General features: G+C 41.4%; 1 protein-coding gene across 3 annotated transcripts in view; it reads right to left on the bottom strand.

The window, feature by feature from the left end:
• Positions 1–23,160, bottom strand: part of pde8b (phosphodiesterase 8B) — a 64,119-nt gene that overhangs the window by 38,369 nt on the left and 2,590 nt on the right. For 2 of the 3 annotated variants that reach the window (XM_049019056.1, XM_049019058.1), the window contains exon 1: positions 17,520–18,258. In XM_049019056.1, coding sequence (XP_048875013.1) covers positions 17,520–17,801 — 282 coding nt within the window. In that variant the 5' untranslated portion in view covers positions 17,802–18,258. Of the gene's footprint in view, positions 1–17,519; positions 18,259–23,160 lie in introns of those variants that run through there. The other variant, XM_049019057.1, reaches the window with a different exon arrangement.

Raw genomic sequence — 23,160 nt, 5'->3', positions numbered from 1 at the left:
CCTTTTTAAGGTAGGATCACCAAACTTGCACACAATATTCTAGGTGAGGTCTTACCAAGGAATTATATAATCGTAGCACCACCTCGGGTTATGACGTCCTGACATACGACGTTTCAAGTTTACGACGCTCACTCCCATAAAAACTTAAAAAGTACTTATGAACTACGTGGGCAAACTAGTTCAGTTGCACGCGGTGGAAGAATGCGCAATAATTGTTAAAAGCGTGTTAACAGAGTGTTCTGTTTGTGAAGAGGATAGCTTCTGTATATTAACAATCGAAAGCTCTAACTTCAGACAATGACACCACAGCCAAACAAAACATGCAATGATAAAGACAAAGGCAGCTGTATCAGTACACTAAGCCATTCTTATTAAGGGGCTAGTTTTGCATTATTTTCAGTCATGGAAAGTATTTATTTTTAAAAAATTTTAATTAATGTGACTGCATTACGGTATATCCCATGATGAAGTGTTGTCATTTTAAACACAGGATATCAGTTATAATTAACAAAAGAAATGTCACAAACAGCCAGGCAGAAGATGGCTTTCTAGGGTGTGTATAAGAGCAGTATGGTTTAAACAAATGAGATCCACCTCATTAGAGGTGGTACATGCAATGGTGCCTTGGTCACTGAGGAAGATGCTCCCCCGTGTGACGACAGAGCTTCGATCAGAATGTAGGAGACCAAAAGGGTGAAGCAAACGCAGGTGGGGCCTGAGACGCACCATCTTCCACTTGCAGGTAGTGAGAGTCACCAGAGCTGAAGGATTCTGTTAGGGCAACAGGTTGTGAACACAGAATATGTAGCCTGCATCCCCGCTGTTCTAGGAATGTTTACTGTATATTACGATTAAAGAAAGGAAACTAGGTCTGAACAATTTATTGATTTCAAATAGAAATTGTGATTCGAAACAATGCAATTACCAAAGACTATGATACAGGACATGCATTATACAGCATGTTTGACCCAGGGTTTAAAACTGTTGTGAGAGTACTGCCCTCCTTGTGTGATAGTCATTCCCACCAATCACCAATTTCATGGTTAGAGATTGTCTACAGAAAGGTCCGGTTATTAAAAGTTCAAGCAGTGATAGCTGCAGGATCTCTCTTTTTTTACTGGAATTGTTTAATTATTATTTTATTTAACTTAAAACACAGTCACACCTTTCATAATATATTTTATATTATATTATATTTATATTATATTATTATATTATATTTTTTTGCTTGATTTTGTCTGCCAATTGTAAATTACAAAAATGTTAATAAAAAAGTATTATTTAGTATTACAGTAGTATTACAGTATTACAGTTGCAGTGGATTTTTAAAAACAAAATATTTGCAATATGACAAATAAAATTATGTTAAATACTAACTCAAGAACAATCTTTTAGTTTCTTTTAATAAGTGTTTTTGTGCATGAAAATGAGGTTAATTCTTTCAAAAAACATGAGCTGTAAGACTGTTTCTTCGTTTTTGAATCATTTCCATATTTATGCTCTCCTCTAAATGAGTCGTCTCCCAAAATTTGATTTACCAAATTGTTATGACCCCACTACTCTGCCTGGGATTTGTGGTTAGAAGATGGATGGATGGGTGGGTTATTGGTTTGAAGTACTAAAAATACAGTTTTATATTTCTTTGCACTGACATTCTATCCAGGATGCCTTGTGCCCTGTGCTGCCTGGGATTGGCTCCACCCCCCATGACCCAGACCAGGATTATTGATTAGAACACTGCTTCCCAATCCAGTCCTTGGGGATCTGCAGGCAGTCCATGTTTTGGTTCCTTCCTAGCTGGAAGGAGGAAGGAAGCAAAAATGTGGACTGTCTTACCGGGAGCTGGGAGGGAGCAAAAACGTGAACTATCGGTGGATCTCCAAGGATCAGATTGGGAAACATTGGATTAGAAGATGGATGGATTACCTCGTGTATATATGTTTAGCTACTATTAGTAAGTTTAGCCATGTAGGAAATAGACTCATGTAAAAAGTTTTTTTTTCCAGTAGAGTTTTCCTAAATTCTCAGTCAGCACATTGCCATAGTCTCCCAAACCCCATCCATTTTATAAGCCCACACGAGGGTCTGGAGCTTATCCTAGATGCTATGGGCACAAGGCAGGGAATAACACAATACCTATAGACAACTCCAGTTCATCATAGCATGCGATGTGGACTGTGGGGGTAAACTGGAGGAGACCCCACAATGACACGGGGAGAACATTTAATTAATTTAATTTTAAATTATACACAGTTATACACAGCACACAGTGTATAACGCCGAAATGTGTCCTCTGCATTTAACTCATATGCGACATCATGATATAGCAGGGGGCAGCTTATTCAGTGTACTGTACTATATGCATACTCCATACATGCAGAGGCAGGGCAGAGACTCAAACCCCTTTCCCAGATATGTGAGGCAACAGTAGGAACCACTACACCACTGCGCCACTGTGAACTACAGCTGAACACACTGTTGGATAGAAGACAACACATAATACAAACCATTAAAAACCCATTTCACTACCGTTGCAAGCAAGCCAGATGAATTTAACTTTCAATGTGAATGATTTATTATATCTATATTTTTTCAGCAGATTCTTTTGTTCAAAGCAATGAAGCAAATAAATCACATATTACAAGCATGTGGCTGTCAAGGAGTTCACAAGGTATAAGTGCAACTAGGCTGAACTTCCAATGAATGGCATGTAATGAACGCTTACAAGAGTAAGCAGTATTGGACAAGACTGGTGTGAATGATGTGCCTATTTCTCATGTATCACATGTAAGGTCCAATTGGCTTTTATCCCATAAGTAAAACTGACGCCGCTTTGCAAAGAGCAGAGGAAAGCAAAGAAATTATCACAATGAACAGAGAAAATTGATCTTTACTTCCAGGCATAAAAACACGTTTATTCATTTGAAATTATTTTAACTCAATGCTATATAATATTAAATATCACATAAGAATTCTGAAATGTTTTCTCTACATATCTGTTGGTGAATAAATTCTAGAATCCATTGTGGTTAATACAGGTCATAAGATGATGCGGCAGAGGTGGTTGTAATCATATACCAAGATGTCAGGGGACATTTGTAATGGAATTAAAGTGCCATCGCTTCAAAACCCACAAATGTCCTTTTTTAAGATCCAGCTGAGCCCTCATTTGCAAGGATGATTTCCTACGAGAAAATTATTGTGTTGCAGTAACCCAGCTTTTACAAGAGAAACAAACAACCAGAATTGTAATTTTTTTTTTTAAATGTCCAAAAATGTTTCTTTTCAGGAAATGGCATCAAAAGTTTGTAAAATGTATGTAAAATGCATGATGATAGCCACATAGGTCTAACTACATCTAATTAGTGTATGCAGACATTATATGTCTGCATGTATGCAATGTTCGGAGTAATGGCAAGTACTGAAGTGAAATTTAAAAATTATTTATTTTAAAAACTTTTATTTAAATTTCTCACCATGTTTCTTCTGTTCCACTTGCTATTTAGTAATAAATAAATGCCCATGGCATGTTACTTTATACAATACAATTGTAAAAGCACGAAAACGATATGCTTTGTTTATGCAACTTTAATGCTGCATCATACATGCACACTGTCCCTCCAAAAATTAACGATTGCAGCATTGTGTGGTCTTAAAAAAGTGTAGGGTTTGTATCCTAACACCTAGTATTTTTCTTTAACTACTGTAGATCTTTTTGAAATGAAATGCTTTAAAATATCCACCTTACAATCCATGATAGTTATATGCGTAATAATGTAATACGAGATTTACCTATACTCTATGGGCAGATTACCTGCAACATAAAACCTCCATATTTATCAACATTAAGCCCTTTTTTTAATATCCATATGCTAATGTTTATCCTAGGGTAAGAACTTTGCAGAAGAGTGGTTTGAAAGTTTGGTGGCATCCTTTTCACACTAGTGTCGAAAACATGATCATTTTAACATATTAGAGCAATGCAGAGGAACACATCACTGTAAATATTAAAATGATTAATTCAATCAATCAATCAATCAATCAATCAATTAATAACCATGTGATACTGCAGAAATCCCTCCTCTCTGGATGATGGCCTGAAACCCAAAAAGGTTATAAACATGATCTTTTCTAGAACCTCCTTAAAGTTTCCCTGCATGAGGCTGATATAAAATCACTTATTTTATTTCTTAAAGGCCTCTCATTTTCGAAAAGTACTGCTTATATTCAGGTGTACCAGCAGGTTTCAGATGTCAGCTGTGTAGCATGGTGACAACTTCCACAACCACTAATCAAATACAGGTTGGTGGTACATCACAATATGTGGCACAAACAGAAACTCCATGTTAACTTCCAGGTGCTCTGCTTAAACATCTAACTGGGGATAAAAAAGGAAAAAAAGAAAGAACAGCGGTTCACGTTATGATTATTTTTTAAATATAAGGACTTTAAGTGGTAAAGAAATGGCCACCATTCACCCATTTACAGAATACAAACACAATACACCATCCCAGCCTAGCTTTTGTTTGTAGTAAGACCACCAGCTTATCCCATTTCAAGCACCTTTTCGTATTTCTGTAAAATAACCTGCAAAGCCCTAGTAACATACTCTACTGTGGTACTTTGCACTAAATAATACCGTCCTCTTATGACCTTGCAGATCCAAAATGAAATTAAAAGCATATAGAGTGTAATGAAGCACTACATATTTTCCATCCCTTCACCCTTTTACTTATCCAATGCAGGTTTGTGGCCAGCCTGGAGACTATCCCAGGAGGCAAAGGGAATGAGGTAGGGCACACTCTGTAAGAAAGACCAGTCCATCACAGGTCGCACCCAAATGGACATTCCACACATACTCAATTCACTTAAACTACACGAATTTGCAGACAACCAACATACCTAAAGGAAACCCAAACAAGCACATATGAATCGCACAAACTACATACATGAAAACACACACACAAACTGGACAGGAACCAAACCCAAGTACCGTAAAGGAACATAAACAGCAAAAGTACATTAATCCATTTTATGCATCAAAAATATTTAAACTGCTGAATAGGAGGGACGCAGTAGAGAGTTGTTAGTGCAGCCATGATGTGAAGCGTGCCATTGCTGATTTTAATGTATTTCTATCTTACTATGACAGTGTGGGGAACAAACACCTGATGCAGTTTGCCAGCCACCTACAGTAGCAGCAAGGTCTCGCAGCTATTAGGCAGAGACCAGTGTTACAGAACAGCAGTGCAGAGGCCTGTGCATCAGAGCATCAGAGGACCACAGGCAAGGAGTGGCAGAGAAGAGGTGTCAACCGATAGGGACACAGAGCTCATACTTACCCATCTAACAAGCCAGCATTGCATGCTTTTATATCTGCTTAATAAATAAAAGCAATGAATTACTATTCATTTTAAAGCTTCTCTACTGTTGACGGGACGTACAGCAAAACAGTAATCCTTTGGTGTGTTCTTTTAGAGATTATGCATAGCTTATGTTTGCTCATGACAAGATGTTCATTACATGGCATACAGAATAATTATAATTTTTTACAATAAGATCCGTTGACAGACTTACTCGGGTGGCATGTGGCAATGGGAAGTGGACATCCCCCCCCCCCCCCAAAAGTATGCTCATTTTGCCTTACTGAGACAGTAGGCAGGATGAACCAGAGTCACCATTGAAAGGCTCTCCATTCCTGAGCATTACGACCTTCTTTACAAAGTCACCTGGCAACCACTGGAGCCGACATAGATCTATCGTTTCATTTTCCCATCGTACCACAGCTACATACAGAGGTGACTGGCATTTAACGGCAACGTCGCTAATTGGATTTTCTACATTTTCAGTGAATGATCTTAATTATTTAATACAAACAGCACATTCATTTAGCACCCTGTATCATCTTAGCGGCAGCCATTTGCTTGTTCAATGAAGTAGCAACAGGTGAGACTATCGGGGCACGGGGAAGAACTGGACACCTGAATGTCAATCAAATGATACCATGTCTGCCATTCTCTTCATAGTAAAAAATGGGCTTGAAGTGATCAGACCCAATAAAGATCTAAAAATCGGCAATGTAAGATATTCACATTTCATGCTGCACTGTGCTGAATATCCAAGTTCCCAAAGAGATGTACTGGCGAATCATTCCAAGGGAAGAAAAGATTAATCTGACTGACTAATTGATCAATGTTAATGTTAACATAATGTACTCACTACTAGCCAGTATATGCAAAATAACGAGCTTCATTTTTTTCAGTAACATTGAGGTCATGAGTTATATGGGTAGCTGCCATCAGGTTGACAATATTCCTACAGAATGCCCTGCATCTGCTCTCATCTTTCAGGCTTACCCTTTCATTCTTCCAAGTATCACAGTCTTCTCAAATGTGCCCGGTCCTTTCATAACATCCAGAGTAAGACCATTTTAGTGCAGTCATTTGTGCTTTGTGTTTGATTTCACCAAGAATCTGCTTCTCTGCAGTCTAGGGCTCCATGATATTGGAAAAAATTCAAATGTAATGTAATATCGCAATATTTATAAAGTATAAAATTACTTGTTAATTCACTCAAAATATAACTATGGACTATGAACTATAGCTTATTGTCTGCGAAAAGAATCTGTCAAATAAGTTGTTTGTATTGCCATGAGTAAAGCCAATACAAGCCATTTGTTTTTTTTTTTCAATATAGTCTCTACGGAATCCAAAATAGTTACATTCAATGGAAGGCTAATGTGTTTTGGTGATGAGTTCTTGTTTGCTTTTGTCATTCTCACTCTTTTGTTCAGTTTCTCAAATGCACCACAATGTCCATGAGTGAGTCCAGCAGCAAGGATGAACATGATTTATTGATTGACTCAGAGAGTGAACGCAGGGTTCATGCAAAAGCAGCGGCCAATATCGCACCAGTATGTTTCTAAGGTTTTTTTGTGTTTCCCCATGTCCCTTTATGGGCTCTGTACAGTGCTTAGTAGCTGATAGAGAACCTTCCAGAACTTACAAGAATATTCAAGAAGTTTCTAGAATGTTGTAGAAATTACGAGAATTTTCAAGAACTGTTTAGAATTTTCCCTAGTAATATACATACAGGGGCTCAACACTCACCACTTCAATATAGTTCTAGCTGCTAAAATGAACACATAGACCTACATATTTGAATTTATCAGAGATTGCATCAAGACGACGCAAGCATTCTCCAGACACATTTTGCTATGTATGTGGCCAATTTATGAAGACAAGAGCAAAAAAGTACTCTGTGACCTCATCTGCTACAATGTGTGAAGCCTATGAGGATGTTTTTTTGGCATGCCAGTTGGGAGAGTGTGAATGAGTTACATTATAGTAATAAATCTCAAAAAACTTCTAAACATACATTTTTGTATATTTTGTATAAGTTTAGTAATAATACATGTAGATCTTGATTCATGGGACATTTTATTCTGACCTTGTGTAAATGAAAATGTGTAATTTTGCCCATATTTGCATAGAAAATAGGTTATTTTCTAAATCTCATTATTCAGGTCAAAAAAGCAAAGTTTGAAGGGAATAATGGCCATTTCCTACACTTTTACAACGTAAGCAATTAAGAAATAACACATACTATTCAGGAACAAAATTTGTATTACATATTGTAATACTTGTTAGTGATAATGAACACATGTTATGTTATGCATTTACTTTACTATACTTTTGCCATTATTTTAATGTGTATTCTCTCTTTTATAGTATCTTGACTATTCAGGCAGTACAGGTACAATATAGATGCAGTTACAGTATAGGTTTATACACTGTGTATATGATCTTCGCATTGTGTTCAAGTCACCTAATACCCGATTGAACAGAACGTAACCCAGACATGAAGTGACACATACCTGTATATCATTGTGAACACACAAACAATGAATGTCAGTCTGACACCTCTCTGAGGTGACTGCAGAACCATCGTGGTTCTCCTCATTATTTACTGCTCCATCTCAAATTTTGGGTGATAGTATAAATGTTTTTTAACTCAGTATTTCACTGAACTGAATAAATGTCTTTTAACAAAATCAAGCTAAGCCCATAAAGTTCTTTAATTAGCTTCTCCAAAATGTCTGCCTGACTTTCCCACTATGGTCCATATCTTTGGACTGTCTTGCAATTTAATTAGTCCTAAACTGTGCATACATATTGCTCAAGACAACTGCATTGATTGCCGACAATTGCATTGATCCTGGTGGGCTGTTTTGTTCATATTTTGTTAAACAAAAACTGAATATAAAGGTCACAATATGAGTAAAGAAAAATTCTCCCAAAAAACTGGCCCCACAATTTTGAGAAGCCTCAGTTCTGCATAGGATGGCAAAAATGATCAGTTCATGACCACTTCATTAGGGCTGGTTTAAGAAATGTCTGTAGTGCTGCCCCTTGTTTATGTATTCAGAAAACTGTCAGGGGATGTTGTACAGCATATCAAGGTGCACAACTGTACAACTGCAAAAACAAACAAAAAAAAAACATATAAAAAATATGCACCAACATTAGCTGCATAGTTGACAGTGAAATACTTTTCCTTTGTTGCTTTTCAGCCTTTCATTTCAGTTTTTTAGGCAATTTAATTCCTTGATCCACTTGAAAAAAAAGGCTAAATAATTAAGAATGAGAACCACTGGTGGCCAAGACCCCTCACGGCCTGACCTCATAAAGTCTACATGTATTAAATCAGGATTACTGCCCTTGCAATAAAAGACCAACGACAAGCAGTGTGATATTTCCCCTGTGAAGTCAGCTATTAATATAGGCTAGTACACACAGAACAAAATAAAAGTTCATGCAATTTTGCAATCACTGACAGAAAAATATATTTTGAGGTACATAAAGTAATACTTTAAGCTGGTTCGCAGTATTTTAAACAGATTCAGGTCACCAATCTTCTACTATAACCGAACAATGTAAAGGTCTCCATGGTGTTGAGGACCATAATTCAATAACATCAGGATTATGGCACTATGTAACAGCTGTGGTTACATAACAGCTTTCTAAAACCATCTAACTCAAAATAATGTTTGTTCTCTGCATAGATTTTTTTAAACACAAACGGTGAAGATTTAGTACTGTCTATTTTTGTTATCTATCCATCATCCAAATACTCATCTAGCGTACTTTTTTGGTGGGGAGGTAGGTGGTCGGGTGCAGAGTAGGACAGAAGGATAGAAGGCTGGGGAAAGCCCTGGATGGAATGTCTTATATATAAAAAACTCGGAGACTCTAGGGGTATACCTATTTAGTTAGGATGCTGTGTAAAATGCAAATAAAAGCAGAACTCAATGATTTACAAGTTATATAAATCCATATTTAATTGAAAGTAGAAAAGACAACATATCAGATGTTGAAACTGAGAATTTTTCTTATGACAAATATATGCTCAATTTGAATTACATGCCAGCAACACATTTCAAAAAAGTTGGGACAAGGGCATGTTCACCTCTTCTTTTAACAACATTCTGTAAACATTTGGGAACTGAGGAGATCAGTTGCTGGAGTTTTGAAAATGAAATGATGTCCCATTCTTGTCGGAAATAGGACATTTTGGGGTCTCCTTTGTTGTATTCTTGATTTCATGATGTGCCAAATTTTTTCAATGAGTGACAGGTCGGGACTGCAGGCAGGCCAGTCCTGCACCCGGGCTCTTCTACTGGAGCCATGCTGTTGTAATACATGCAGAATGCAGTTTGACTTTGTCTTGCTGGAATATACAAGGCCTTCTCTGAAAAAGACATTGTCTAGATGGTAGCATGTTGCTGCAAAACCTTCATATATTGTTCAGTATTAATGGTGCTTCCCAGATGTGCAAGCTACCCAAGTCATAGGCAGTAACGTACCCGCATACCATTACAGATGCTGTATTTTAAACTGTCCGCTGATAGGATGGATGGTCCCTCTCCTGTTTAACCAGGAGGACGTGGCATCCATGATTTACAAAAATAATTTGAAAATTTGATTTGTCAGACCGCAGGACAGTTTGCCATTTTGCCTCAGTCCATCTTAAATGAGCTTGGGCCCAGTGCAATCAGCATTTCTGCATCATGTTAAGATGTTGTTTCTTCTTTGCATGGTAGAGTTACACCCTGTAAGAATGAGGCATCATTTCACTCTCAAAACTCCAGCAACTGCCTCTCCCGGAGCCAAAACCTTATCGTGGTGGAGGTCTTTGCGTGTTCCAATGATCCCAGGAGCTACGTTGCCCAGGACTTTGCGTCCCTGGTAGGGTCACCCACGGCAAACAGGTCCTGGGTGAGGAACCAGACAAAGTGCGGCTCACAAGACCCCTAATGAAGAAAAATATATTGGATCCATTGGCAGTCCGATCCTCGGCTGCAGAAGCTAGCTCTAGGGACATGGAACGTCACCTCTCTGATGGGGAAGGAGCCTGAGCTTGTGCGCGAGGTTGTTAAGTTCCAGCTAGATATAGTCGGGTTCACCTCGGCTCACCTTTTTCTGCTGGGGGACTTCAATGCTCACGTGGGCAATGACAGTGAGACCTGGAGTGGCTTAATTGGGAGGAACGCCTCCCCCCCCCCCCCCCCCCGATCCGAACCTGAGTGGTGCTTTGTTATTGGACTTCTGTGCTTGTCACGGACTGTCTATAATGAACACCATGTTCAGGCATAAGGGTGTCCATATGTGCACTTGGCACCAGGACACCCTAGACCGCAGTTCGATGATCTGCGGTCTTTGTGGTCATGTTGTCGGACTTGTGGCTGCATATCTTGGAAACTCAGGTGAAGAGAGGGGCGGAGCTGTCAACTGATCATTACCTGGTGGTGGGTTGGCTGGGGAGGAAGCCGGCCAGGTCTGGCAGGCCCAAGCATATAGTGAGGGTCTGCTGGGAACGTCTGGCGGAATCCCCTGTCAGGAGGAGTTTCAACTCCTAACTCCGGCAGAACTTCTCCCATATCCCGGGGGAGGCAGGGGACATTGAGTCTGAATGGGCCATGTTCTACGCCTCCATTGTGGATTCAGCTGACCGGAGCTGTGGCCGTAAGGTGGTCGGTGCCTGTTGCGGCGCCAATCCCTGAACCTGCTGGTGGACGCCGGTGGTGAGGGATGCCGTCAAGCTGGAGTCCTATCAGGCCATTTTAGCCTGTGGGACTCCAGAGGCAGCTGACAGCTACAGGCAGGCCAAGCGGGATGCGGCTTCAGCGGTTGCTGAGGCAAAAACTCAGGTGTGGGAAACGCCATGGAAAACGACTTCCGGACGGCTTCGAGGAGATTCTGGTCCACCATCCGGCGGCTCAGGGTGAGAAAGTGGTGCAACATCAACACTGTTTATGGTGGGGATGGGGTGCTGCCTACCTCAACTCAGGATGTTTTGGGTTGGTGGAGGGAATACTTCGAAGACCTCCTAAATCCCACCGACACACCTTCCAATGTGGAAGCAGAGTGTGGGGACTTGGGTGTGGACTCCCCTATCTCTGGGGCAGAGGTCACTGAGATGGTTAAAAAGCTCCTCAGTGGCTGGGCACCGGGGGTGGATGAGATCTGCCCGGAGTTCCTTAAGGCTCTGGATGTTGCGGGGCTGTCCTGGGTGACACGCATCTACAGCATCGTGTGGACATCGGGGGCAGTGCCTCTGGACTGGCAGACCAGGGTGGTGGTCCCCCTCTTTAAGAAGGGGGACCAGAGGGTGTGCTCCAACTATAGGGGGATCACACTCCTCAGCCTCCCTGGTAAGGTCTATTCGGGGGTTCTAGAGAGGAGGGTCTGCTGGATTGTCGAACCTCAGATTCAGGAGGAGCAGTGTGGTTTTCACCCTGGCCGTGGAACAGTGGACCAGCTCTATACGCTCCACAGGGTTTTGGAGGATTCATGAGTTTTGTGGACTTGCAGAAGGCATTCGACCGTGTCCCTCTTAGAGTCCTGTGGGGGGTGCCCTGGGAGTATGGGGTGCCGGGCTTCCTTTTAAGGGCGGTTCGGTCCCTGTATGACCGGTGCCAAAGCCTGGTCCGCATGGGCGGGAATAAGTCGAACTCGTTTCCGGTGAGGGTTGGACTCCGTCAGGGCTGCTCTTTGTCACCGATTCTGTTCACAGTTTTTATGGACAGAATTTGTAGGCGCAGCCAGGGCATTGAGGGTGTCCGGTTTGGTGACCTCAGGATTAGGTCTCTGCTTTTTGTAGATGATGTGGTTCTGTTGGCTTCATCAGACCGTGATCTTCGGCTCTCACTGGGACAGTTCGCAGCCGAGTGTGAAGCTGGGATGAGAATCGGCACCTCCAAATCCGAGACCATGGTCCTCAGATGGTAAAGGGTAGAATGCTCTCTCCGGGTCGGGGATGGAATCCTCCCCCAAGTGGAGGAATTTAAGTATCTCGGGGTTTTGTTCAGGAGTGAGGAACCGATGGAACGGGAGATCGACAGGCGGATTGGTGCGGCATCAGCAGTGATGCGGGTGCTGCATCGGCTTGTCACGGTGAAGAAGGAGCTGAGCCAAAAGGCAAAGCTCTCGATTTACCAGTCAATCTATGTTCCTACCCTCACCTATGGTCATGAACTGTGGGTAGTGAACGAAAGAACGAGATCGCGAGTGCAAGCGGCCGAAATGAGTTTCCTCGGCAGGGTGGCTGGGCTCTCCCTTAGAGATAGGGTGAGGAGCTCAGTCATTCGGGAGGGACTCAGAGTAGAGCCACTGCTCCTCCGCATTGAGAGGAGCAAGATGAGGTGGCTCGGGCATCTGATTAGGATGTCTCCTGGACACCTCCCTGGTGAGGTGTTCCGGGCATGTCCCACTGGGAGGAGGCCCCGGGGAAGACCCAGGACACGTTGAAGGTCTCTTGGCTGGCCTGGGGAACGCCTTGGGATTCCCCCAGAGGAGCTGAATGAAGTGGCCGGGGAGAGGGAAGTCTGGGTTTCCCTGCTGAGACTGCTGCCGCGACGACCTGACCTCAGATCAAGCGGGAGATGATGGATGGATGGATGGATGGAATTCCAGAAACCGGTTTTCTCAGTTCCCAAATGTTTACTAAGTGTTGTTAAAAGAAGAGGTGTTGCAACACAGTGGTAAACATGCCCCTATCCCAACTTTTCTAAAATGTGTTACTGGTATCAAAATTAAATATATTTGTCCTAAAACAATAAAATTTGTCAGTTTCAACATTTGATATGTTGTCTTCTATTTTCAACTAAATATAGGTTTATATGATGTGTAAATCATTGCATTCCATTTTCATTTTACATGGCGTATCATCTTTTTTGGAAATGGGGTTGTATGGTGTTTAATAGTAGGGAAATGGGGTTTAATAGTAGTATGCCTTCTGATATTAACTGTGTTCATTTCTGTAATCAGTACAATACAAATTGTACTCCATTTCACACATGCACAACATGTACATACACACACACGTTGGAGGAGTTTAATAACATTTAAGGAATGTTTTGAAAGTAACTGTTGAAAAACCTTTTTCATATACCTTTTTTTGAACTTTTGAATGTTGTGGTGTCTGTTCTGATGCAATGTTGCCACAGGTGATTGTGTTTGTGTGTTTGTGCTACACTTACACCTAACTCCTTGACAGCAAAAATGTTTATAATGTGCTACCTCCCTCACTAGTGTGTTGCTTTGGACAAAAGCATGTGCTAAATAATTGTAAATGGTAATATGCATGCACACATGCATGTGTGTGAGTGCATGAACAAGTTTGTGTCCTTAGACAGCAGAGTAGTGCAGACTAGCGTTGTTATGCATGCAAAAACAGTGCTAAATACAAACACCTCAGGTATGGAAAGTGTCATTTCACCAATCCATTTAGATACTTCATTAGGTACTCTGTTTTTATCCATGGATGCTGGTGAGCTACCATTCATAACGTTTCCGTATATCTTATGATTTACTACACATTTATTACAAAATAGAAAAAAAGACAAATGCTGTATATGTGATATACAGGGTGGTGGATATACATATTAGGGTCGATATAGATAATTTTAAGGATACAATTTCAATAATTATTTCTTTTCTTGGTTGTATTTTTGCTTAAAATTTACATTTACAGCATGTTCACCATTTGAGTGCATTTATTAGCAAGAAAATGTCATATCTTTGATTCATCAAAGTAACCTCCCCTAGCAGTTATAGCAGCAGAGAAAATTTTTTCCAGAGGCATTCTTTCCAGAAGATACATTAAATATGCATAGAATTTGACTCTGCCATCACCACACAACCATCCATCCATCCATCCATCCATCCATTTTCCAAACCGCTTATCCTACTGGGTCGTGGGGGGTCCGGAGCCCATCCTGAAAGCAATGGGCATGGGGCAGGGAACAACCCAGGATGGGGGGCCAGCCCATCGCAGGGCACACTCACACACCATTCACTCACACATGCACACCTATGGGCAATTTTAGCAACTCCAATTAGCCTCAGCATGTTTTTAGACTGTGGGGGGAAACCGGAGTACCCGGGGGAAACCCCATGACGAAATGGGGAGAACATGCAAACCCCACACATGTGACCCAGGCAGAGACTCGAACCTGGTTCCCAGAGGTGTGAGGCAACAGTGCTAACCACTGCACCACCATGCTGCCCCCACCACGCAACCAATTAATAGGATATCAGACATGCACTGTTACATACTCTTTCCATGTTATAAAGGAAACTTTTAATATTGTACTTGTACTTGCATTTGTTCACTCAACTTTCCAATGCTTAACAATAATAAAAAATCTGCAGTTTATGAAATAAATGTAAAAGTGGTAAAAACCTGTGGTGTGCAAAAGCTTTTGACTGGTAGCATACACACATACATACATACATATATACAGACAGACAAACACACACACACACACACACACAAATATATATATGAGGCGAATGAAGCCGCACCATTACACATATGTGTGTAACTTGTAACGTGAAGCTGAAAGTTGTTAATGTGAATACAAGTACAGCACTGGTATTTCTTTAAATGCTGCACCATAACGGATATTTATTTTGTTATGCTTTGTATTTTTTGAGACAATAACTGTGTTGCACAGTTCTAATATGAAGCTGAAAGATGCTAATGTGAATACAGTACAGATCAGGTTCAGCTAATTTTCTAAATGAACACCTTAATGGACATTTATTTAATCTTTATTAACTTGAGGGAATATTTATTTGAGTCACTTTCAAATCAATTTTAGCTAATTTGTAGGTTGCAGCGGTATTGACAGACCTTTATTTAAGAAAGACAGTCATACTTTGTGTCAGTAAACTGCTGTTTAAAAAAGAGAAAAAATAAGCAATCTGTTTGTTTGTTTTACCCCCGCTGTACTGAAAATGTACTGAACTGTGACTTCAAAACCGAGGTACATACCGAACCATAATTTCTGTGTACCATTGCACCCCTAATATGCATACATGTATATACACACATATATATCTTGTGTGTGTGTGTCTGCGTGTGCGGCCTTACCTTATGGGGACACAATGTCCCCACAACGCGATGAAAACTCAATTTAATAAAAATCTAAAATGCAAAGACTCTTGTATTTTGCTTGATTACTTATGGTTAGGGCTGGGTAGGGGTTAAGGCTGTCATAGTTAGCGTTACCATTTCTCCCACAGAAATGAATGAGCGGTCCCCATAAAGATATGTTTACCCGACGTGTGTGTGTGTGTGTGTGTGTGTGTGTATCGAGCACTACCAGCTTAGCACATGGGGAAACATCTACTCATACAAGGCTATTTAAAATATACAAAGTGACCTCTGATGCTGCGGTCAAATGATTCACAGCAATCAATACCCCAATGAGGGCTGCAATCGATGGGGGATGAACAGCAAGGAGAAGTAAAGTAGACTGGAAAAAAAAAAACATAATGGGATCGGCAGACAGAACCACTGTATTGCTTATTTCTTTATGTCTGCAAAATCATAACAATCAGATTATATTTATGCTGTAAGCAACAGGCCTATAGAAATGTTTGCAGAAACAAACACTAGAAACTGGCAGAAATATTTTACAAAGATATTCCAAATGCACGAACTGGACAGCAATTTAGAGATGACTCACACAGCAGCGGTTACAGAAAATACTGAGCAAAACCAAGGTTGGTGCAGCATATCCAAAAATTGGCATGATCTAGCCATTCCACTCAGGATCCGGCAGCGTGTTTAGCAGGCTCTTTGGTGTGTGACACACTAAAAAGGAAACGAGTCATTTGTACTAAATGCACTAAAAATCTGCAGCACCAGCCTAGTAAACGAAATGGGAAACAAAACATTTACGGCAGGTATTCATGTTACTGTATATCACGGAATCCCGCCCCACCCCCCCTCACCAAAAAAAAAGTCCATCACACACTAACTACAGCACGCTGTCATCTGAAAACCATGACTTTGTCCACAGATGCTTTTCGTATGGTTTATCAACCCCATACATGTGATTCTTCATAATCCAGACCAGTAAAGACTCGAGGCGTAAACATTGCCCCAGAGCAGCCAGCTGAAGCTATCAGCATAATCACAATCATAGAAACACCACAGCACCGCACTAGTCAATAAGATCACTGATATCAACAATAACAAGCTGGCACTGAAGGAGCTTCCCAGATGAGTATCCAAATGAAAAAGTTGCATTATTACAATTACTTAGATACATACCATTGCAATAATTCAATGAATAATAAATTTCGACTTGTCTGCTTTCTACAGACAAATAATGCCAAGTTAAAATATATGCAGAACAATAAATGCAAGACAATAAGCAGATCAGCCAAAAAGACAATAGCACTATTGTAAATGTTTAGCATAGAAATGTTTCACAGCTGCGTAGGAATAGTGTAATTAAACAAAGAGCCAAAAGTAGTTGCCCTCTATACTCAAGAGTCTATATATGACATTTATCAGACATTTCAGGCATATATTGGTCGTAATTTTTCTCTGTTTTTCTAAAAATGAAGTGCCGTGTTCTCAAATTCACACTCAAGACATGCCATGGGCCCTGAAACTAATATAATGCAGCTTCTTGGCAGGCTCAAGAAAACGTATAAGGAAGCCTGATGACTTAAGAGCTGCCTTAAGGGGCCATACATCTGTGGGGTACATACTAAAGTTTATGCTAAACTACATGAAACTGTCATACTGGACACACCACTGCAATTCAATGCCTTTCATTATAAAGCCAAAGAAGGGGTTTAAAGTCCTGTTGCTTTCGAATGATGTGTAACAATCTACAACATATAACTGATTATTGGATCATTCAGCAATATCTTAATAGCTGCAATGAATTCCAAATGGCTTGTTTCCTATTCATTCATTAAAATATTGATAAACAATGCATTTCAAGTGCCTATATTAACTACACGTATAAATTCAAAATTCAATATTCACTATCAGGCATGGCACTTATGATAATCCTTACGTAAAAGACAATGCGAGTAGTTGTATGAGTAAAGATTTAGAGAGCAATTTCAGTGGCCTATTCTCTCCCTCACAATAAACTGCAGTTGGATTTTTAAGCAGTTCTGTGACTATGTATTGTATCTGAGCCATACCTTGACGCTGGTGTGGCTCGTCTGAGTCTCGGCCTCGATGCAGATGTGTCCCCCGCTGTTTTCCCGGCGCTCCCGATGCGAATTTGTCCGTACGTGTCTGCTTTGGTAGGCGATGACAGAAGGGATGGAGTCTGCCGCGTCGGTCTTGATGAACAGGCCGTGGAGGGTGGCCGCGGTACCCTGGGAGATAGTCGTTGTCTGGTGAGGGGAGTTGGACTCGTCCGAGTCCCTGCAATAGATTACCCCGCTCTGAGAGACGTGAATACTGGGAGCGCAGCCCATACCTCACACCAACGATCCTGCGCAAACCCAGTTATCTAATAATTCCTGTTACTTCTGAGTGTCGGATGTCTTTTTCTACACCAACGGCGCTTAAACTCCCCTTGCTATTCTTTCAGTACATCGGCGCCTTTTCTCTATTGCAACTCCCCCACCTAGTCCCTTCCGTCTATTTGAATACATTAAGGAAGAAATATTAGGTTGTTTCCTCTCTTTCACCTTCAAACTATGCCGCTAATTCCTGCACTCCACCATGCTGAGGTGTGTGTCCTCCAAGCTCTGCTTTCGCGACTGCTGCTGTTTTAATATCATATGCTATCAACTGAATAACATCATTGATGCTACTGTGCAATGCGACCATTGCCGCGTGTCGCGAGTGAATCATTTCATTGTATAACGCATACACGGACCACATAAATGATAAGAAAGGGTTACGTCGGGTTCAGCTGATGCCTTTCATCTCCACACAAATAATGCCCTCTGCCTGTCACGTTCGCTTCCGAGAAGAACTATTTAACACGCCCATTCACAGCACCAAACTGAATTGGTCAATTAAAAGGCACTCACATCTACTAATCACTGAAGTATATTGGCGGAGATTTGCGGCTCTCTCCACATAATTTGCATTAATGCGTTGTATTCGACCCATGTGGTTTTAGCTTTTAAATATTACTTTTATCGCCATAGTTGTCATGGATCATATATTTCCCGTACAAACGCGGTTTGAGTGCATTGGCGATTCCTAGTGTATTAACAGATCTCATGAACGGTACAACATTTTTTATGATTACATAACCATTTACATTATTCCTGTGTGTATTCCTTTTCTTATTTTTATGACCAACTACATGTGTTCGAAATCCATTGAACGTCAAAAACAACTGGACATCATTTTGCTAATGGGTTTCCAACTAGGTTTTCGTAATGCTACACTAATTGTTCGACAGGAAAATCGTAGCCTACTTACATTTTATCGAGAGATTGTAAAACCTAAGTGTATAACCCAGAGACGCCATAAGGGATGGGAATTAGGATGATTCCAAGGGATCGTCCTAAGCTACAGTCTCTGTATGCCTGTTTCCAGTAGGTACCTCACACGCAAATTAAAAAATGTTCCCTAAGCCAGTATTATGAAAACAAATATTCACTCCCTGAACACTTTATTAGGTACACCTGTTCAACTGCTCCTTGAACCAAATATCTAATAAGCTGCACTATGTCTACAATCATCCAAGTACTGGTCAAGAGTTTAAGTTAATGTTCACATTATACACCAGAATGGTGAAGGAAGGTGATCATGGTGACTTTGAACCCGACATGGTTATTGGTGCCAAACAGGCTGGTATGAGTATTTCAGCAACTGCAGATCTACTGGGATTTTCACACACAGTCATCTCCATTGGTGTATAGAGAATGGATCAAAAAGTAAATACATACAGTGAGTGGTGGTTCTCTGCGTGAAAATGCTTTGTGGATGGCAGAGGAGAGAGAAGAATGGCTAAACTGGATCAAGTTGATAGAGAGGCAACAGACAGGCTACTCAATAACTACTCGTTACAACCAAGGTGTGCAGATGATCATCTCTAAATGCACAACTGAACCTTGAAGCAGATGGGCTAAAGCAGCAGAAGACCACACTGGATACCACTCCTATCAGCTAAAAACAGGAAACTGAGGCTAGAGTGGGCACAGGCTCACCAAAACTGGACAAATGAAGACTGGAAAAATGTTGCCTGGTTAGATGTGTCTCAGTTTCTGCTGATTCAGATGGTAGGGTCAAAATTTGGCATAAATTACATGAAAGCATGGATCTATCCTGCCTTGTATCAACAATTGTGGGGATATTTTCTTATGGGGATACTTCACTTTGGGCCCCTTCGTACCAGTTGAGGATTGTTTAAATTCTGCAGCCTACCGGAGTATTGTTGCTGATCATGTCCATCCCTTTATCACCACAGTGTGCCCAGCTTCTGCTGGCTGCTTCCAGCAGCTCATATCATCTGACTGTTTTCTTGCACGTGACAATGCGTTTCTGTACTCAAACGACATCCACAATTACTACATCTCAATCCAATAGAGCACCTATGGGATGTGGTGGAATGGAAGATTTCCATTATGGAACAGGAGGTGCAGGCAAAAAATCTGAAGCAACTGCATGGTGCTATCATGTCAACATGGACCAAAGTCTCAGAGGAATGTTTTAACCTGCTTCTTGAATTTATGCTATGAACAATTAAAGTACTTTGGAAGGCAAAAGGGGGTCCAATCCGGGACTAGTAAGGTGTACCTAATAAAATGGCCAGTAAGTGTAAGTCGCCCCAGCACTCAATTTGACCCAGCTTGGCTTGAATATCTTCAACAGAAATAATGCAGTGAGGTGCCCCTTTCCACTTCCTCTATAGATGTACTGCTAATATCATGACTACAGATATACAAAGACAATCCTACAAAGGAGAGCGAAAGGTGCTGGTCCACTGCACAACGTGGAGTCAGTTTAACAGGGGACTGAGCTAAAGACTGCAGTTGAACCGATAACTTATCTGTGCTGTGCTAACTAATACCAATAACACATTACAAAAGCAAACAAAACCATGTAAAACTACTCAACCTACATATCAACTTGCATCAGATTTTACTTCAGTTGTTGAAATTTATTATCTTAGTTACAGTATGGGAGACTGTTGGATCATAGATTTTAACACTAGATTTACCGAGTTTTTATTCTCTGCTGAGAGTCCCAAGGTGTTTGTCACCCCTGCTGTGATTTTCGCAGGTCTTCAGCCCCATCCTCCTCCTGCTTTTGTTGTGCAAACACACCCATTACCTGTGAGGCCTGGCGCATTTGCATTTTTTACTCAGAGTAGCTCAAATCCAAGGCAGGCTAAACCTCTGTGTGTGACATGGAAACCTGTGTTATTTATAAAACAAATTGAGTGAAAATAGAATGAAAAGTTGCTAATAGAATGAAATGAATAAAATGAAAACATGCTAACACTTCAGTCTCCAATGCATGTTTGTATATAAATGTCATAAGCTGAGTGAAGTCATGGTCCATGGTTTTTGACATGCTCATACACATACAGAATAAAATGTCATTTCATTTTCATTGGCCATCACTGAATTATAACACCAAAAGTGAATTTTGTTTTTGTGTGATCTCTCCAGCTTTGCATGTTTGGCTGTTCATGTAAAAATTGATGTATCCGTGCCTCAGTTCCAGGTTCATCTCTTCGTCATCTTTCTGCCTTTTGTCTCAGTGGTTACTGTCCCACACAGTCTGTCTATCTTTCAAAGTCTGTGTTTGCAGCGTTTGAAAACCCAGTGACCATCATCCCTGTATTTGGCAATGGAGTTCCTTGGCTAGAAGAATCGGAAACAATCTTCTTTTTCCTTTCCACCCTGTAGATGCTTTGTACAGAACGTAGGCATTCACCGCCACCAAGTCCAGCATGTTGTAAAACACAGCTACTGGCCACTTGCTTGTTGCTGCTCGTACTGAATACATGCGCGCCATTCTAAACACTGACGTGGAGAATTCCTCTCCCTGTGCAGTGTCCTTTGCCAATGGAGGAAGTTCACGGCAAACGTTATTCACCATGCCCAGTAAAGTGAAGCAGTCTGTGTGACAGTGACAGTGAGGTGAAGAAATTGTCTATTGTGACATTTCTCCCGTCATCCAGAAATGACTCCATCAGACTCATGACCACGTTCTCTGCCAGCCTTCACCAAGAACTGTGCTGAAAGTTTCACTCCAGGAGAACACATGAACATAGATGTACAGCTGTTCTCGACCAAGGTTCATTGTCCATGCAGTATATTTACATTTACATTTACAGGATTTGGCAGACGCCCTTAGCCAGAGCGACTTACATAAGTGCTTTGAGACTCTGCAATGAATTTCCGATGCTAGCTCAATAAGGACCCCAGCTACGAATACTATCTCTGAGAACGCCATTGAGTAGTGCAGAATTTTTATTTTATTTTTTTAAAACACACACCAGAAAAAGAGTCGAGTAAGAATATAGAAGTTCTACGTCAGGTATTTCTGAAAAAGAAAAGTTTTGAGTCGTCGCTTGAAGACATTCAAGGATTCAGCTGTTCGGACATCTAGGGGGAGTTCATTCCATCAATTAGGTGCCAGGACAGAGAAGAGCCGAGATGCGTGTCTTCCTTGTGCCTTGAGGGGAGGTGGGACCAGTCGAGCAGTGCTGGAGGATCAGAGAGATCGTGGTGCAGAGCGGGGTGTGATGAGGTCCTTTAGGTAGGATGGTGCCAGAGAATTTTTGGCTTTGTATGCGAGCATCAGTGTTTTGAATCTGATGCGTGCAGCTACAGGAAGCCAGTGGAGGGAGCGCAGCAAAGGAGTGGTGTGGGAGAACTTGGGAAGGATGAAAACAAGACGAGCAGCTGCATTCTGAATCAGTTGGAGGGGACGGATGGCGCTCAGTGGTAAACCCGCTAGAAGCGAGTTGCAGTAGTCAAGGCGTGAGATGACGAGGGACTGGACGAGTATCTGGGTAGCCTGGGTGGAAAGAAATGGACGTATCCTCCTGATGTTAAAGAGGAGAAACCGACAAGAGCGAGAAAGACTGGTGATATGTGAGGAAAATGACAACCGATCATCTATGGTAACTCCAAGGTTTCTAGCAGAAACCGAAGGACGGATCAGGGAGTTGTCAAAGGAGATCGCAAGGTCCTGGAGGGGGGATGAGTCAGCCGGGATGTAAAGCAACTCAGTTTTACTAGTTTTGAGTTTTAGCTGGTGAGTGGTCATCCAAGATGAGATGTCTGCCAAGCATGTAGAGATCTTAGTGGAGACATGAGTGTCTGAGGGAGGGAAGGAGAGGATGAGTTGAGTGTCATCGGCATAGCAGTGGTAGGAGAAGCCATGTGAGGATATAACTTCGCCAAGAGATTTAGTGTAGAGGGAGAATAGGAGAGGGCCAAGAACCGAGCCCTGAGGGACACCGGTGGAAAGACAACGTGGAGTAGATGTGGATCCATTCCATGTCACTTGGTATATCGCATCCAAGCCGGACAAATTTGGGATCAAGTTCTGGATGGCCACGGATTTGGAGACCAAATACGTCTGCAACGTGTCCCCTAACTTGGGAAAGGACCCCAGTCACCAGAAAAGGGAGAGGCTGGCAGAGAACATGGTCATGAGTCTGATGGAGCCATTTCTGGATGACGGGAGAAATGTCACAACGGACAATTTCTTCACCTCACTGGCACTGTCACACAGACTGCTTCAGCGCAAAACAACACTACTGAGCACAGGGAATAAAGTTTGGTATGAACTTCCTCCAATTTCAAAGGACACTGCACAGCAAGAGGAATTTTCCGCGTCAGTGCTTAGAAG

This window comes from Brienomyrus brachyistius, chromosome 7 (genome assembly GCF_023856365.1).
Source record: "Brienomyrus brachyistius isolate T26 chromosome 7, BBRACH_0.4, whole genome shotgun sequence".
Lineage (NCBI taxonomy): Eukaryota > Metazoa > Chordata > Actinopteri > Osteoglossiformes > Mormyridae > Brienomyrus > Brienomyrus brachyistius.
Note: the sequence above shows the minus strand (reverse complement) of the source record. Positions and strands in the feature narration are given on the sequence as shown.